At 32.8% G+C, this 17,508-nt stretch overlaps 1 protein-coding gene across 1 annotated transcript; it reads left to right on the forward strand.

Moving 5' to 3' along the window:
- Positions 1-449: 449 nt before the first annotated feature.
- LOC132730099 (fibropellin-1-like) lies at positions 450-17,313 on the forward strand. The gene is made up of 22 exons (XM_060715951.1): positions 450-559; positions 1,482-1,715; positions 2,167-2,364; positions 5,075-5,182; positions 6,342-6,455; positions 7,241-7,354; positions 8,471-8,584; positions 8,793-8,906; positions 9,198-9,311; positions 9,912-10,025; positions 10,535-10,648; positions 11,210-11,320; positions 11,641-11,754; positions 12,397-12,510; positions 13,191-13,304; positions 13,564-13,677; positions 13,886-13,999; positions 14,804-14,917; positions 15,290-15,400; positions 15,749-15,937; positions 16,262-16,332; positions 17,212-17,313. Exons 1-22 carry the CDS (start codon positions 490-492, stop codon positions 17,311-17,313), a joined length of 2,676 nt encoding a protein of 891 aa, XP_060571934.1. The 5' UTR covers positions 450-489.
- The last annotated feature ends 195 nt before the right edge of the window (positions 17,314-17,508 follow it).

Consider the following 17,508-nt stretch of genomic DNA (forward strand, 5'->3'; position numbering starts at 1 on the left):
TCAAGATGAATTCGCGATTTCAAAATGCTAAATATATGAATTTACGATTTTCAACTCAGGATTAAGTGAATTCAAATTCATGAATTCACTATTTCAACTTCACGTGTGTATGCCTATTCTCATTTCTCAACGAGCAATAATTCTTTGGATTGTGTTATAATTTTCTATACTCATTTTAAAAAAATTAATGACACGTGTAAAATCGCTATTTAAACATAATTAATTCATGAATACACGATTTCAACTTCATGAATTCGAGATTTCAACTTCATGAATACGCGATTTCAACATCATGAATACGCGATTTCAACTTCATGAATTCATTATTTCAACTTCACATGCGTATGCCTATTAAAGCCTTACTCGTGATTATTTTGAATGGCTCACAATTCACTGTAATGCATTATATTATGTTTTGAATTTCTAAATTTAGTTGTTGTTTTTTTATCACAGTTTCCAAGATTTCCTGCCATAAAGGGGTAGAAGATCATGGAGTCGGTTGCTAAGACGAGTTGGTCCATCTTTCTTGTGGTTCTTACTATGAATGGATTGGTTACAGGTATGTTAAAAAACTGTCTAAATATTGCCAACAAATTATTCTGTCCGCCCAAACCTCATCGGGTTAATTTGACAAATATTTTTGTACCTTACAGATTGGTGCATTCCATGCCGATTATTTAAAACTATTTTACTTATTCTAATGTAGCAATAATTATAGTATTAATATAATAATAAAACATGTTTTAACAGAATGTTTGATTTTCGTAATAATAACAATAATAATAATAATAATAATAATAATAATAATAATAATAATAATAGCGATAATAATAATATCAACGATGCTTTCTTTTTGCTATTGACTCCCTAATTTACTGAGGAATTACGCACGAGAAAATAGCTTGATGTCCATGAAGATAATATTTTTTTCTATAAAATTCTTACATTTATGGTAAAAGTTGACAAGAATTTCAAGATGAAAGGAAGAATTTCATCGAATGTTTCCTTAAATTTTATAAAAGAATGGTTCCTGATCAGACTGTTGCAAACCCATTATGTTGGTTTTGTCATGGCGCGGCTCAGTTATTACAACTTTAGTAAAGGCCCATTATACCTTTTTTTATTTTGACGTACTTTAATAGTTTCAAAAAAGATATTCATTAAACAATTACCTGAACCATGTTTTTTTTTTTCTGTTGTTGTTTTTTTTTCATAAGTACGATTAATTGGTAGTTATTTAGGTAATGGAAGCCCCCCATACTAAAAACAATTATAAATGCCTAAAACGCCTTATTAAATCATTATAGAACTCATATGCAATTTCTAAAGAATTTTAAAAAATCGTTTCTGAGGAATAGTGTGCCATTAAAGTTCAGTAGAACCTCTGTTAATGAAGACATTATTGTTTAAAGGATGGTCAATAATGTGATAAGAGATAAAGAATGTTTCACTTTTAACTTTATTTATTCTGGTTCTTTAAGCTGTACCAGCATCAAGGAGTCTGGCAGTAGGAAAACCGTCGTCACAGCCAAATTTATGGGGTGGACGGACAGACTGGAACGCAGACAAGGGGAACAACGGCAACAGAGACCAAAATATCTATAACAACCAATGCTTTCATACATTGAATATGTGGGAGCCCTGGTGGATGGTCGACCTGCAGGCGGTGTACACGATCACCCGAGTTGACATCTACAACCGACTCGATTGCTGCAGTAAGTGAATAAATCACAATGACAAGTAAAATAACAATCTTCAGTAGAGCAAAGTGAAAAATATAATAGAATTAAGCCTTCAATGAAAAATATCAGTTAGATATAAGTCATATCACACTTAGTGAAGTATATAGAATTATACATTAAATAGCATAGTATAAGGCCAAAGACAGACGTAATGTATATTTGGCGTTATTTTATCATGATGGTCACTCGCGCATTCGCACTCTTGAAACATAAATGAATTAACATTACTTTGATTATTATCATCATCATTATCAACATCATCATCAATATCATCATCATCATCATAAAGATCATCATTATACCAATCCCCACTATCATCATCATTTTATTTATCACCGCCATCGTCATCATCATCACTACCATCGAACATCGAACTCACTTTTGGAGAAAAAAAATGTGAAAATAAATGTGTTTTCCATTTTAGTTAATAGGGCTAGAAATGTTGAGATAGCTACAGCAACAGTGAATGGTCGATGGTCCAGAGCTGCCTATCATTCTGGGGAGATAGGCAATTCGAAGTCGTTAGCGATAAATAGCGTTAAAGCACGTTACGTTAAACTGACGTTGAAAGGCATTTCCGAGTACCTGCAACTGTGTGAGGTGGAAGTGTATGGATATAACGGTAAGTGGAAGCACTGTGGATGTGTTTTTGTGTTGCTGTTGTTGTTGTTGTTGGTGGTGGTGGTGGTGGTGGTGGTGATGGTGGTTTAAGTGGCGGTGGTGTTTTTATTATGGTATTGATGTTTGATGTTGGTTTTAGTTGTTTGAGGTTATTATTTTCTTTTGATTTTTCTTTCTCTTCCTCTTTAAATTATAGGATGGGGTGGTATGTGGTTGTTGCTTATTTGCGCAATTTGAAAAGCTTGAGGTGATGCAAAGTTTCAAAATATGTATTCAATGTATCATGTCGGCCTTCTTTCTTTCTTTGTTTCTTTATTTTTGTTTGTTTGTTTGTTTATGTATTTACTTTTACAGTTTATGTGCCGTATTTGTGCCTATTTTCCCGTCTTTTCGCTTTTGCGAAAAAAGGTACACAGGGCAAAAAGACGAAAATAAACATGGTGTTATTAAGCCACCATAGTGTTTTTATATCGTAACATGCAGGATATAAAGAACCATGGCAAATGTACGGAATACACAAATGTCCTCGGATTTTGGGTGAGTGTCTCATCAAAAAATATTTTGATAATGGTTTATAGTTAACGTTGAGTAGAAGGTGAATATAACTTGCGATAAATTGCAAATGTGCGGGATCAAAATCGTGCAGTCTGATTAAAATCAGCTCCTAATTAACGTTTAACCTATATTGACTAGATCTGAACTATAGTCAGTTTGGCCCGCTGTGATTAGTAAAATGAAGTAAAAATGTTATATATTAAAATTGGCACGCGTAAACTCAATGTGTAACAATTAAGCTAATCTTTGGCACTTAAAACACAATAAATATAATCCTATGAAAGACAGCGTTATATAAATTTGATTTGTTTCACATTTACACACTCGGCATTTAAGTAATTAATTCGCTCATATAAAGCAGAAAATCCAGTTGGCAAAAGAAAAGATTGGGATTAATGGTTTAAATTCGGCTGTTTTCAAACTTATGTTTGACCTGATCTATTTTGGAATTCGTTCAATCTTTTTAAAAATATTTTTGCTTTGGAATTATTAAACTTTATACCTGGAAACTAAGAGATCAATATTAGCGCTCTAAGAAAGTCCGCTTATGGACCATACCCGCTTATGGATCATTATCTAAATGAATAATTTATTTATGTTGTTGTTGTTGCTGCTGCTGTTGTTGATGTTGCTGTTAACTGTTGTTGATGATGTTTATCTATTTTTGTTTTTTGTTTATTGGTGTTGCTGTTGTTGCTGTTGCTCTTCATTGTTGTTGTTGTTGTTGCTGTTGGTGACGATGATGATGATGATGATGATGATGATGATGATGATGATGATGATTATGATGATTATGATGATTATGATGATTATGATGATGATGTTATAGACCGAAGAACCGTAAGATCAATGCATACGCACAACAATGTAGTTTCAATTCAAAGAAATCACTGCAAACTAAAATCTCAAAAATATGTATACCGTAATCAATTTCTTAAATGTCCTTAATTGAAATACAAAAATATGTGATGATTGAAAACCGTAACAAAACCGTTGCCTGCAGTATCGAGACTGTAAACTCTCTTATTGGTTTAAAGATAGTTTACGCTCATTTTCGAGTAAAATCATTTCATCGCAGAAATTTATTGAAAACTATGAAGTTCTTACTTGAATAAAAAGAATGTACAAACTATGCATAGGAAACTGCATTAAAAAAAGTTGGTTCTTTCTCGAAGAAACTGCCAGTTTTTGTTTTAATGGCAGTATATATATTGTGGTGAAGTTTGAAACATAACATATCTATACTTTATGTGAAGTCGAAATATGTTGATTTTATATTTACAAAAAAAAAATTTGCAATAGGAATTTTCAATTTCAGCATAATACATGTATAACTTTTAACAGCCAGGAAGGTTGAATTCCATTCAAACTTATTTACACTTTATATCAAAATAGCTGATCGAGTGCAAACAAAACAAGAAATATCTTTAAAAAAGATATTTGGCCGGGGTAAAATTGGTTAACTTGTATACCTGTACGTTTTATTTTAGATCTTTTACAATTCATTATGGCAAAAACTATCATTAACATTTTATTTAAAATGGCAAGAACTATCCATGAATGAACAATTTTTCGCTTTTTTAATTTGTTTTTTCGCTGTTTTAATGTGTTTTTGCAACTCTTTTTAATGTGTTTTTGCAACTTTTTTAATGTTTTTTTGCAACTTTTTATAATGTGTTTTTGCAACTTTTTTAATGTGTTTTTGCAACTTTTTTAATGTGTTTTTTCAACTTCTTTAATGTGTTTTTGCAACTTTTTTAATGTGTTTTTGCAACTTTTTCTGATGTGTTTAAGCAACTTTTTAAATGAGTTTTTTTATTTTTTTAAATGAGTTTTTACAACTCTTTTTTAATGTGTTTTGGCAACTTTTTTAAAATGTGTTTTTGCAACTTTTTTTAGTTCGCTCCTGATGTTGGAAGAGAGTTTTTGTTTCGTTTTTGGTATTGCTGTATGATCATGGGTAATTTATGCAGAATATATGACGTATCGTATATAATATGTATTACACTGATTGACCCCGGTGCCCGGTATTTAAGGTCACTTATATTATTGCAATTCTGGAAATAAATGTAGAGTTAGATTCCATTAAATGGATATTAGTTTAATGTTTTCATCTTGAGTTATTTCCTGGTTTATCATTCTTCATTTTTTTCTAGATTATTGTGCCACAAACCCGTGCCAAAACGGCGGTGCATGCACGAGTGGTACAAGCAGCTACACGTGCAGGTGTGCATCTGGATACACTGGTTCGACTTGCAACCAAGGTTAGATTGATTATTAATCTAAAATAAATCAGTCATTCAGAACTAGATAAATCAAAAACACTTATATTTTGACTCTGCGTGATACAAATTGTATATGTCCGCCTGTACGGTGTGCATCAAACGGGCAAGGTGCCATTATATGTAAATGATCAGTAAACAGCTTAATATCACAATACTTTGACATGTTTGCTGTAATTGTGATTAATTCTATAATTTACTATGAAAAATGATGTAAAATTAAGCCACGTGACTAACGGAATAGTTCTAAAAATATCGTTTACACTGTAACGTTCAATTCTAATAAAAAGTAAGGCAGTCTTTTCATAATATATAGGTCGTTTTTTATATAATAACAGTAACATCTTCTATTTAAAGTTATTGGTCAATCGCCGTTATAATTCATTATACTGTTCAAAACGTTATAGTTTATTCATTTCTTGTCTGTATGACGTCAAATTTGGACCAAAATTTGTCACAAAAATATGATAAAATGCGTCGGAGAAAATATATGGAAAACCAGACAACAAATTATGAATTAACTTTAAGAACAAATTAACGTCAAAAAGGTTTCTGATGCGTTGCACCGGGTGCGTGTTACCATGGTTATACAATATCATAGTGAGCATGCGTTTAGAAAAATAATTCAATAAACGTATGTTTAATTTGTAGGAAACAATTAACTTTTGCCGTGCATATGAAAATATTCAAAATTTAATGGAATATGAAGACGTTAGACGCTTAGTCCAATTACTTTTTGAACAACCCTCGTATGTCAAAATTTTTAAATATATTACTAAAATTCAACTCAACATGACAGTGACGGTCAGTTTAATAGATCAAAATTGCGGTATTGTTAGTGTCCTGGTTGGCAAAGAGGGTGTTACACAAACTGATCACAGAGGCTTCTGCCATTGATCAGTACTATCAAACTCCTACGTAGTGGTACCCCTTTGCTTCGCGGCAGCCAATTAGATTAGTGCATAGAGCTTTGGAAGAGATATGTATGTCATTCAATCAATAGTTTTAAGAAATAATTATGCATTTTTGATTCAGTTATTAGTTTAACCACTGTCACACGATTAAAAGATTGTGACACTTATTATTCAAACTGATTATTTAAATTTAATTAAATCTCATAAAATTAAATTAATGTTTCCAGATGTTAACGAATGCGCAAGTAACCCATGTAAAAATGGTGGTGCATGTACAAATGGACGGAACCAATTCACCTGCTCATGCGCGGCAGGATATACCGGAACTACTTGTAGTCAAGGTAAGGTTACACCCCGCACTTAATTTCAAGTTCATGCCGTTAATATGTTCTACAAGCAATACGTCTTATATATTCTGATTTCAAAATACGCAACCTGGAAACACACGTTTTGTTGAGAATATATATACAATAACACTGCAAATCTACAAAAACATAATCCAATCAGCAATAGTAAATCAGTTAAGATAGTCGCCATTCATTCCGTTGAAGCTTAATATACACTGTGGCCCCAGACCCAAAAACAGCACATTACGTCCCTCTGGCAAAATATACCAACAAATATACAGGCTTAAGAAACAATGCCTCTGCTTGAGCAACTCTCTTTACATGCAAAATATCACAAAGGAACAGGTGTTTCGCCTTGTAGGTTTTTTTTCTATTGCCTAAAGTTTGTACCCGCCCCCGTTCCCTTCTCACCCCGCCCTGCCCCTTTAAATGACTTGTTTTACTGAGCATGTTGTTTACAAAAATGGCGGCCTTGACATCTCTAACCATTAGCATTTAAAAGCTGGTCATGTTTTCGAATTTGCTAGTCATCATAATAAAATTCACAAAAACAAGTTTCTGCTAAAGTGCTCTTTAAAGGTAAACAGTCATTTAAATGCAGAATAGTCACTTTATCCGGCCACTCAAAGTTGTGAAGTCAGCCATTGTATTTAAGCGTTGCGTCAAAACCCATAGTGATTTATAATGATAAACTGTCTAAAAAAGCTCCCTTCTTTTGTTATATATAGAAGCTCATTGTAAAAGATGAACCTTTAAACAGCTCTTTGTATCTTTTTTAGATGTGAATGAATGTTCGAGCAACCCATGCAAGAATGGTGCCACGTGCAACAACCTTGTAAACAGATATACGTGCACCTGTGCTTCCGGTTGGACTGGAACGAATTGTGACCAAGGTACAGTGTACATTGTTTTTAAAAATATGTTGCGCAATCGCGTTTCAAGTCAATTTATATTAGGTGGACTTTTACTTGATATATTGGAAATAAACTATTCCCAGCATAAAATTACTATTTGTTTACATGTTTATAGTTACTAATTAAGCGTAGGTTAAGACCGAAATACCGCATCCGTTCTATGTATTTTTACTACATTGTATTGTGTTCCTGGTAAGGGCCGAAAAGTTGCGATTGAGACTGATCACAGAGGCTTACAATCAAATTCCTACGCAGTGGTCCTCTTTTGCGTCGCGGCAGCCAATAAGATCAGTGCATAGAGCTTAGGAAGAGACATGTCTATCATCCAATCAATAGTAATAAGAAATAATTATGTATTATCTAATTTTACCCATGAAATATGGTGCTATATCAGTCAAATATATTTCATATTTTTTTAAAGATAAATATGTAATATAAATATGAAAGTGGGCGGAGTCAAAACTCATATTTATTTTAAGGGACTTCTTTCGCCATTTTGTTTGAAAAATCTGATAAATACAAAACAACTTTTTGCTGAAATTTGTTTTGAAAACTATCTAGAATGATAGAAAATGGTCTCATTAAGAAAATTATTCCGAACACCAATATCATTTATTCAGTCATTAAAGCTGTACAGACGCTTTTAGAATTGTTTTCGTGACGTCACAATGTAGCGCTAAACATCGCGTGCAAAACAAGACAATAATTATATTACTGCGCGCTGTACAATTGCAGTTGCGTAGCAAGCAAAGGGGTTCGTAACCATTTTTTTTTTGATAATGAAATTAAATAAAAAGGTTAGTTTTTCGTTTTTCGTGAAATATGGTATATATTTTCACTCAACATGATAAAATGCCACATATTTTCGTTCGCCGTCCCGGCTCGTGAAAATATGTGGCATTTTATCATGCTTCGTGAAAATATATTCCATATTTCACTCAAACAAAAAAATATCCTCTTTTTAATTAAGTTACATGTATTAGTATAACCACTGTTTCAAGATTAAGAGATTGTTACACTGATTATTTACACACTGATTATTTACACACAGATCATTTAAATTTAAAACTCATAAATCCTAATTTATGTTTCCAGATGTTAACGAATGCGCAAGTAACCCATGTAAAAATGGTGGTGCATGTACAAATGGACGGAACCAATTCACCTGCTCATGCGCGGCAGGATATACCGGAACTACTTGTAATCAAGGTAAAGTAGCACTCCGCACTTCATTTCAAGTTCCTGCCGTCAATGTCCTATAAGCAATAAATCTGATAAATCTGATTCCAAAATACACAACATGGTAAAAGGAAACGTACCAAACAATCAAATCTGCAATAGTCAGGCTTATGTTATAAGAATTTGTTGTTTCGTTGGAAAAGATGAACCATTAAACAGCTCTTTGTACCTTTTTTAGATGTGAATGAATGTTCGAGCAACCCATGCAAGAATGGCGCCACGTGCAACAACCTTGTGAACAGATATACGTGCACCTGTGCTTCCGGTTGGACTGGAACGAATTGTGACCAAGGTACAGTGTACATTGCTATTAAAAAGTCTGTTTCGCAATACTTAAACTATATTAAACATGTTCCCAGGGTAAAAGTAGTGATCGCGTTTCAAGTAAATTAATTCAAAAGTATCGGTTTTGGTCAAATTTTTCAGTTACAAAAATAGGTCAGTAAGATTCAAAATATTTTATTGGATTAAGGTAGCATTAGTGTTCTAGTCTTTTATCAAATTATATCAAGATCTCAATAGAAATTACAAAACACTCAATGTTTCCAGTTGTAATAAAACTTAATAAACTAAATGTTTTCAGATGTTGACGAATGCGCCAGTAGCCCTTGTCAAAATGGCGGAGCGTGTACAAATGGACAAAACAGATTTACATGCGCATGCGCGTCAGGATATACCGGAACTACTTGCAATCAAGGTAAAACTTAGATACTGGTGTGAGAAATTATTTCTGTTTAATATGCCCGTAAGAATAAGACTGGAAAAGGAATTGGAGCATCGCACTAAATACCTTATTCCGGTATATACCGGACAAGGCGGTTGAATGATTACATCCTAAATTCTCGCCCTTTTACCAAACGGAATGAACTTTTAACCGTCCAGTTCATCTCATATACTCAAATGAATGAAAAATGTAAGAATCGGCGAAAGAAAGGCCATCTTTGTCTAATTTGTGATCATGATTTCTGCAACGTTTGCCACAAATACAGTTTTTGTGAAGATATTCTTTAGATAAATCTGTCTAACTCTTTTTTGTATTTAATTTTTTATTACAAATATCAAATGAAAACACTTCATTGAATTTCATTCTCTGTATAGAGCTACGACTAAATTAAGAAAAAGCGTCAAGCCTTTAGTTTTGTTTCCCTTTTCTTTAGCAGTTTTTTTTTTATTGCGTATGTAATTAACATTGTCGAATTAATAACCATGGAAAGAAATCAGAAGCATGGGTACAACATTTTCAGAAATCTATGTCCCTGGTAAAAGTAACCATTATTTCTTAATGAATATTCCTCAGATTTCAATGAATGTGCTAGCAATCCGTGCCTGAACGGTGGAGCATGCGCAAATGAATTCAACAAGTTCACCTGCACATGCGCAGCGGGTTATACCGGAACCACATGCAGTCAAGGTAAGCACGTATTTTATTTAGATGTTTATTTTTTTTATTTAATTAATTATCTTTTCATTTATTTATTTATTTATTTTAATTATTCATTTATTTATTTATTTATTTAATTATTTATCCTATTATTTACATGGATAAAAATGGAAATTTGAAAAAAAAAATGTATTTTGAGATTTCTTCTCTGGGCAAGAGCTTTGTGTCAGCTCAGAAATTCAATACCTTAGATGTTAGGGAAATCAGTTAAAGGCTTTTCATTGATGAAAAACATTTTACGTTTTTCCGGAATGTTCAGTCTACATCGTATATTTGCTCCCTGTTTTTTTATGTATATATATATTTTTTTATGTATATACATTTGTATATATATATATATATATATATATATATATATATATATATATATATATATATATATATATATATATATATATATATATATATATATATATTTCACTTGAGTGAAATATTTACCTTTTATTCTGTAAGCATTTACAATATGTTTCTAAAATTAGATATCAATGAATGTGCGAGCAACCCTTGCAAAAACAGCGCTGTGTGTACCGATCAGGTGAACGGATACACGTGCACGTGTACGTCTGGGTGGCAAGGAACGCATTGTGATCAAGGTACGTGAACGCTTGAATGCTTTGCGTTGTATCAGATCAGTGTGAATTCAATGTACGTTAATTTTTGAATGCTGACCTACATTTTTTTTTGATTTTGCCTTTTAAGAAATTTCCGAAGCTTCCAGTTTCCCGCTTCTTTTCCCTGTCGTCAACTAAAGTCAGCCAATCATAACCTTAAACATCCATCATATATAGAAATGCCGAACTTTCATTGGCAAATGATAAAATTATGTTTATGACTCGATTTGATGTTTGTGGCAACATTTTGACGTGTTATGAAGAATTTAGTGGCTAAATGAAATTAAATATTGAATGCATTTAACACTGTTAAGCAGCTTAACAGTCTACTATTTACGTTTAGCCTAGTTTCGTACGATTTTTAAAGCCACGTGCGTAATGCTTCCATCGTGTCGCTTTTTTAAACTTTCATAGTCACGTTTCTTTGACCGCGTGCTTTAAACTTCCATCAGCGCTTGCCAGGCTAAACAAAAAAGAGATGTTCAAATGCACTTTCTACATTTATTTCACAAAATATTATCCTTCACAATGCATTTTTGTCAGATGTGAATGAGTGTGCCAGTAATCCATGTGTAAATGGTGCGTGTACAAATGGACGTGACAGGTTCACATGCTCGTGCGATCCTGGATATACCGGAACTACATGCAATCAAGGTATTTACCATGTGCTTATTTTTGTTGTTGTTTTCACGTGTTTTCAAAAACTGCGTTAACGATTTAGAAACAAAGAAACCTTCTTTTATGCACGAGAAAAGCCATTAAGTGCATATGGACCAAAAATGAAGGACATAATAACTTACGTTTCTTTATGAATAAATGATTTCATTATTGCCTAACAACACAACTAGAGCTTAATAAATTTTAAACATATGGTACACAGGAACAACAACATAGATAATAACAACAACAGAAGATTATCCAAATAAAACATTAGGGGACGTAACTGATGGTTCGTTTACAAATGCCTATTTCAGATATAAACGAATGCGCGAGTAACCCGTGCCAGAACGGAGCGGTATGCAACGATGCTGTGAACGGGTACACGTGTTCGTGTGCTGGCGGATGGACTGGCACACACTGCGGTCAAGGTACGGTTAAAAGTCACACAATTCTTTTATTTATTACATGCCATATGTTATTACAGGGGTTTTTACTTAATTGTTTTTATGAAATGAATCAAAAACTATTTGCATAATTCCAAATACATCAGTAATATTTTTTTTAATTTTTGTTATAAAAAGGTGACTTGATACTTGTGCCTCAAATGCATTTGGTCGTATTGCACAAGCAAGTCAAGTCAAGTCGAATAATTTATTGGCAAAAACATATACATGTTCATTACATGCATTGAAACACTATTTATCGGCTGATTAAAGTGCTACCGGAAGTTTGTTTTGCCATATTGTATCTGAATATAGTATATTCTCGTGTTATATTGCTCTGTACCTTGGAAGGAAATAAATGTCATAAGTATTGTCTCGTATTCTATTATTTATATTAGAAATGTGTGTTTATGAAAATCTACAGAGACTTTATTACATAAACCAATATCTAATTATTATAACATTTTAAAATTGAAATTAACATCTGTGTCGTTGTGTAATAATTTCTTTCTCTATTGTATTCCGAAAAATGCCATAATACTATTGACTGCGAATCCAAACAATATATTTGAATTGGAGAAAAAAGTTTTTAAGAAGTAAATGTGTACAAAATCACTTAATTTCCAGACATTGATGAATGCGCAAGCTCTCCGTGCAAAAATGGTGCCGCTTGTACCAACGGACAAAACAGATACACTTGCACGTGCACAGGAGGTTGGACTGGGACAGATTGCGATATAGGTAAGGGGTGTCGTAATCAGCTAGTTTTTTGTGAAATTCTTTCCTTATACAGTTGTGTTTTGAAAAAGTTAAACTTTCATATAATTATTTTATATAATTATTAATCTTCTCTGTTTGTTTTTTACGCTTACATTATCTTTGATCATTAAATGTTACAAATAAATGCATTTTATTTCATTTTTTTATTATTTTTTTTAATAAATCATTAATTGTTACATTCAAATCATTTTCAGTAAACTTATTTAGATTGAATGTTACATTGGAATCATTTTTAGAACACTTATTCCACAGCTATTTCGCACATTTTATTATATTGCCTTTACACATTTGGAGAATAGCCTTTATATTTTTACTATTCTTCTTAACTATTGAGGTATGTATGGTGGCTGATTTACGCCATGTCGTGTTTTCGCTTTTTTTCGTTACAAAAACAAAATGCGAAAATACGAAGATACAAAACGAAAAAAGACAAAAACCACAATAATAAAACGACAAAAAATTTGGAAAAGTGATGATTAAAAGCAAAAAGCAAAAGGGACGGTAAATTGGGCTTTTTTGTTAAAAATTTGTCTTCACTTTTCGTTTTTCGTCTTTTTTGCGAAAAAACGATTTTGGAATAAATCATCCCCATAGGTATGAGTGATACAAGTTTCTTTACGTTATCCTATCCTCTTTTGTAGATATCAACGAATGTGCAAGTAACCCGTGCCAGAATGGTGCCACGTGCAACAATGAACAAAACAGATACACGTGTACATGTGCCGGCGGTTATACCGGCACGAACTGTGACCAGGGTATGTAATGACATTTTTTCCATAAATAATCTGAAACTAATTATCAATTAAATAAGTACCATGACATATTTTCTTTCCACTTTTCGGATAAAAAGCAGAGATATTGCCATGACCCATTCGTCTGGGTAGGCGTTTGTTAACCTTTTAATATATTCGAATGTTAAGATAATCAATTCAAATAGAAAGTTATTGATTATTCATTGTGTAAAACAAACATATCAATCTATATTTCAATGATATATTTATTAACTTCTTTTAGACATTGACGAATGCGCGAGCTCTCCGTGCATGAATGGGGCAGCGTGTAACAACCTCTTGAATGCATACACTTGTTCTTGCACTGGTGGCTGGCAGGGGACAAACTGTGATCAAGGTAAGACTTTGAAAATATTAAGACAGTTTAAAACGTATTTCTTTTTAAAAAAATCTGTCATTTTCTGAGTCTTTTTAAAAGAAATAAAGCGTTTATGTAACCATGAGTAATTTTTCATCAAAAACGCTTATTTGAATATAACTGTGTATAGAAATTGGTTGAAAATGTAAAATATGTTCTGACTACTTTAATATTGTATAACAAATAGATATCGATGAGTGCCTGAGCAACCCGTGCCAAAATGGTGCCACGTGCAACAATAACCAGAACAGCTACTCGTGCACGTGCGCTGGTGGATGGACCGGAACAGACTGTGATGAAGGTCAGTTTATTAGCACTTACGTGTGTATACGTGTGTTAAATGCATAAAATCGCAAATCCAACCCATTGCTGATTCTTGTCGCTTGAGTTGCTAGCAACGCCTTCCAGCCTCATCTTTAAAGGCACATTATGTCGAATTGTCTTTTTCCTTTTGTAGAATGGATAATTATGTATTTTGTATAAACGGAGTTCTTTTAACCTAGCTGAATAGCTTCCTCATTTGAATCCACGGACGGAGTGGCAAGTGATTTGAAATCGGTGTCATTATCCACTCGGCCACGGACGATCCTATGTTGTGTTTTTATTACTTTGTGAAATTGTGTGTCCTCCCTTATCTATATCATTGGAAGAAAATTTAAGATTCCAGTTTTAATTTTTAATATACGGTGAACACTGTGTGTACGACCACCTTTAGAAATTAGGAAAATACTAAGTTCTTTGTTGACAAGCTTTATTCAATCATTAAAAGAAACAAAATTTATATACATTTTACCATAATTGAGCAATATTTGAACCAAGAAAATTTGTATTTGTGAAATTTTGTGATATCTTTATTTAAGGGATGGTCTTTGACACTTTACTTTTACATGTTTTACTGGACGTTTGCAATGTAAGGAAAAATACAATCAGAAATGAAAAAACCAAACATTATTTTTCCATTGCTTTATTATTTTGTAACATTGTTGTTTTTTTTTTAAATAATTTGATTGCAGAAATTTGTTACAATTTTATGTATATGTCAAATTGTATATCATTTATACATGTTTATTATTCAGAAATGCTTTTTCTTATGTTTTGATATCAGATATCGACGAATGTGCCAGTTCCCCGTGCCAGAATGGCGCCACGTGCACAGATTTTGTAAATTACTACACCTGTGCATGTACAGGTGGTTGGCAAGGCGCTAACTGCGATCAAGGTTCGTAAAGATCATCTACACAGCTTTTCATTTTTTTCATATTTTCTCAATAATATTTAGATCATTAGAATGTTGACCCCCAAAGAGACTGCCACTTTTGGCAAGGGAGATAGAAATTGTAAAAAATCGTGAACTATATTTAAAGAACTATTTTTTTCAGAAACTGGTTTAACAAGTCGTCTAACATAACATATTTGTAAGGAGTAATTTGACAATGCCATAATAGTTTATTGGTGCCTTATGTAAATCTTTAAAGCGATTGTTACAAAATACTGTGGCAGAACTTCAAAATCAATAAGTATTAAATCTTTCGAAGAAAGCATATGTGTAAAATGTTTTTAGACAAACACTTACATTTTTTTTACTTTACAGATATCGACGAGTGTGCGAGCAGTCCGTGCATTAATGGCACGTGCTCTAATCTTCAGAATGCATATTCTTGCACGTGTTTCCCAAAATACACTGCAAGAAATTGTGATTACTGTAAGTGTGAAAATAAAAAAAAATACGCATTTTTTTTTAAAAAGAGATCATTTCATAATATATTGTAGTATAATTAATGATAAGCAAAACATTTTGGATTTAAGTTTTCCTAACTTACACTGTAAAATACTGAAAAATGAACAAAGACACTTTCCAATCAAAAAATGCGAAAACAGACGACTCGTAGTCAGAGCTATGTAAATATTCATGCTAGTTTTACATGGAAACTTTGGTCAAGATACAGTGTTGCATATACCGTCAATATTTTAGTATATTGTCTTCTTTTAAGTTTTGTTAATTTAATGTCTTATGATAACTTGATAACTTGAAATTTAACAAAACTTGCAGTGATCGGGACACCAATGGATGGCAACTGGGGCTTGTGGCAGTCATGGCAGGGCTGTAGCGTAACATGTGGCTCAGGTGTGCAGAGGCGGTATCGAGCCTGTGACGACCCTCCACCGGATTACGGTGGCGCTCCTTGTGTCGGGGATTCCTTCGAGTCGAATGTTTGCTCTGGTTCGGGCTCTTGTACAGGTAGTAATTTATTCTGATTAACAGTTTCCTTCACCAGTATGGATACTTTAAAGGCGGCTTTATCTTGTTACTTACTTACTAAATGTTTATCATGATATCGATGGAAAATTCCTGAATGTAAAAGGCAAGGCAGTCTAAGAAATTCAACATGTTAATGGATATTGAATTGTATTGTTTAGTGTAGTTAAAACATTTCTAAATACTAAACTTTATGTAATAATCAATCTTTATTCCATAATTATTTTATCACTTATTATGATTACAAACAACAAAATACATTGGTAATTTGATAAATTTACACGTGTGTTATTTCAACTCTTTAAGCTAAGATTGACGGAAACTGGGGGGGGGGTCACGCTGTTCATGAGCCAAAAGTTGGCCAAAAAATGTACAAGGTCAGACAAAGAACAACCCCGCCCCCAGGGCGGGGGGTAAAAATGCCCGGAGACGCCTCCGTGTTGCCACCTGCACACAGCCAAAGTAATCAAACTTCTTCCCCGGAGAAATTTTCATCAAGGAAAACCGTAACCAAGCGGAAATCATTCCCCTTACAAAAAAATTACAGAAAAATTTTAGATTGCCAAAATCGACACCCCGGAACAATCAAACCTTTTTTAAAAGTTTGAAAAATTGATTTATTTTTCCAAATTTTTACTTTCGGTCTTTGGTTGTACCCTTCCCCTTTTTTTTTTTCAGTTAAGTATTATGGGTAAAACCAAACTGCTCAATTAGATCATTTTTAAAGGAAGGTTTTATCAGATTGATGGGTTATCGGTTGTTGGAAGTCATTTCTCTCGACTATACTGCGAAAACGTAACCATGCATGTACATAAAAAAGCTAGTATATATTTTTTTATATTTCTATAAATTTGAAATATGTATACTTATCTTATTTTTCTCCTAGCACCTGTATGCATGTCATTCCATTTCGTTTAACATGTAATTGATAAAATGTTTTTGTCAGAGTTGCCGGTATGTGCCTTGACTTTTACAATAAACTTGAAACTTGTATTTGAAAATTGTAAGATGTCTTAATTATTTCACTAAATTAATCTTTGTTGAAAATTCATTTATCTATCAGAGATGCTTTCATCTGAGCAGCAAAAGCAACAAAAATATGTTTATCTTTAAGGCCTTAAAACATTTTAATCTGACAAAGGAACTTATCCGATTAATTGACAGGATCGCGGATAATTATTAAAGATGGCGTTGCACAATTACAATTCTGTATTTAGAGAAAATTGTAAAATTTTGGATTTTCTTTTAAATTTCAGGCCTGTCCTAACGGTTATTTCACCTGCGCTACTGGTTCCGTGACCTGCATTCAGGACATGTTTGTGTGTGATTGTTTCGGTGACTGTGACGATTCTGTGTGAACTTCCCTGTGGGGCCGGGTTGCCACAAAATTGCGAGAAAAGGCTGGTTTAAAAGGAAATAAAGACATTTTATTACAAACTTTTAAGGCGTTCAAATGGTTTTGTTTTGTTTCGGAAATTTTTAATTTTTATTGCATTTTTTTTAAGAAAATATTTTTTTTGGAGATTCAAAATTTCTAAGGGTTAAAAAAAATT

This window comes from Ruditapes philippinarum, unplaced genomic scaffold (assembly GCF_026571515.1).
Source record: "Ruditapes philippinarum isolate M1 unplaced genomic scaffold, ASM2657151v2 ctg1882_1_1_1_1, whole genome shotgun sequence".
NCBI classification, from domain to species: Eukaryota; Metazoa; Mollusca; class Bivalvia; order Venerida; family Veneridae; genus Ruditapes; species Ruditapes philippinarum.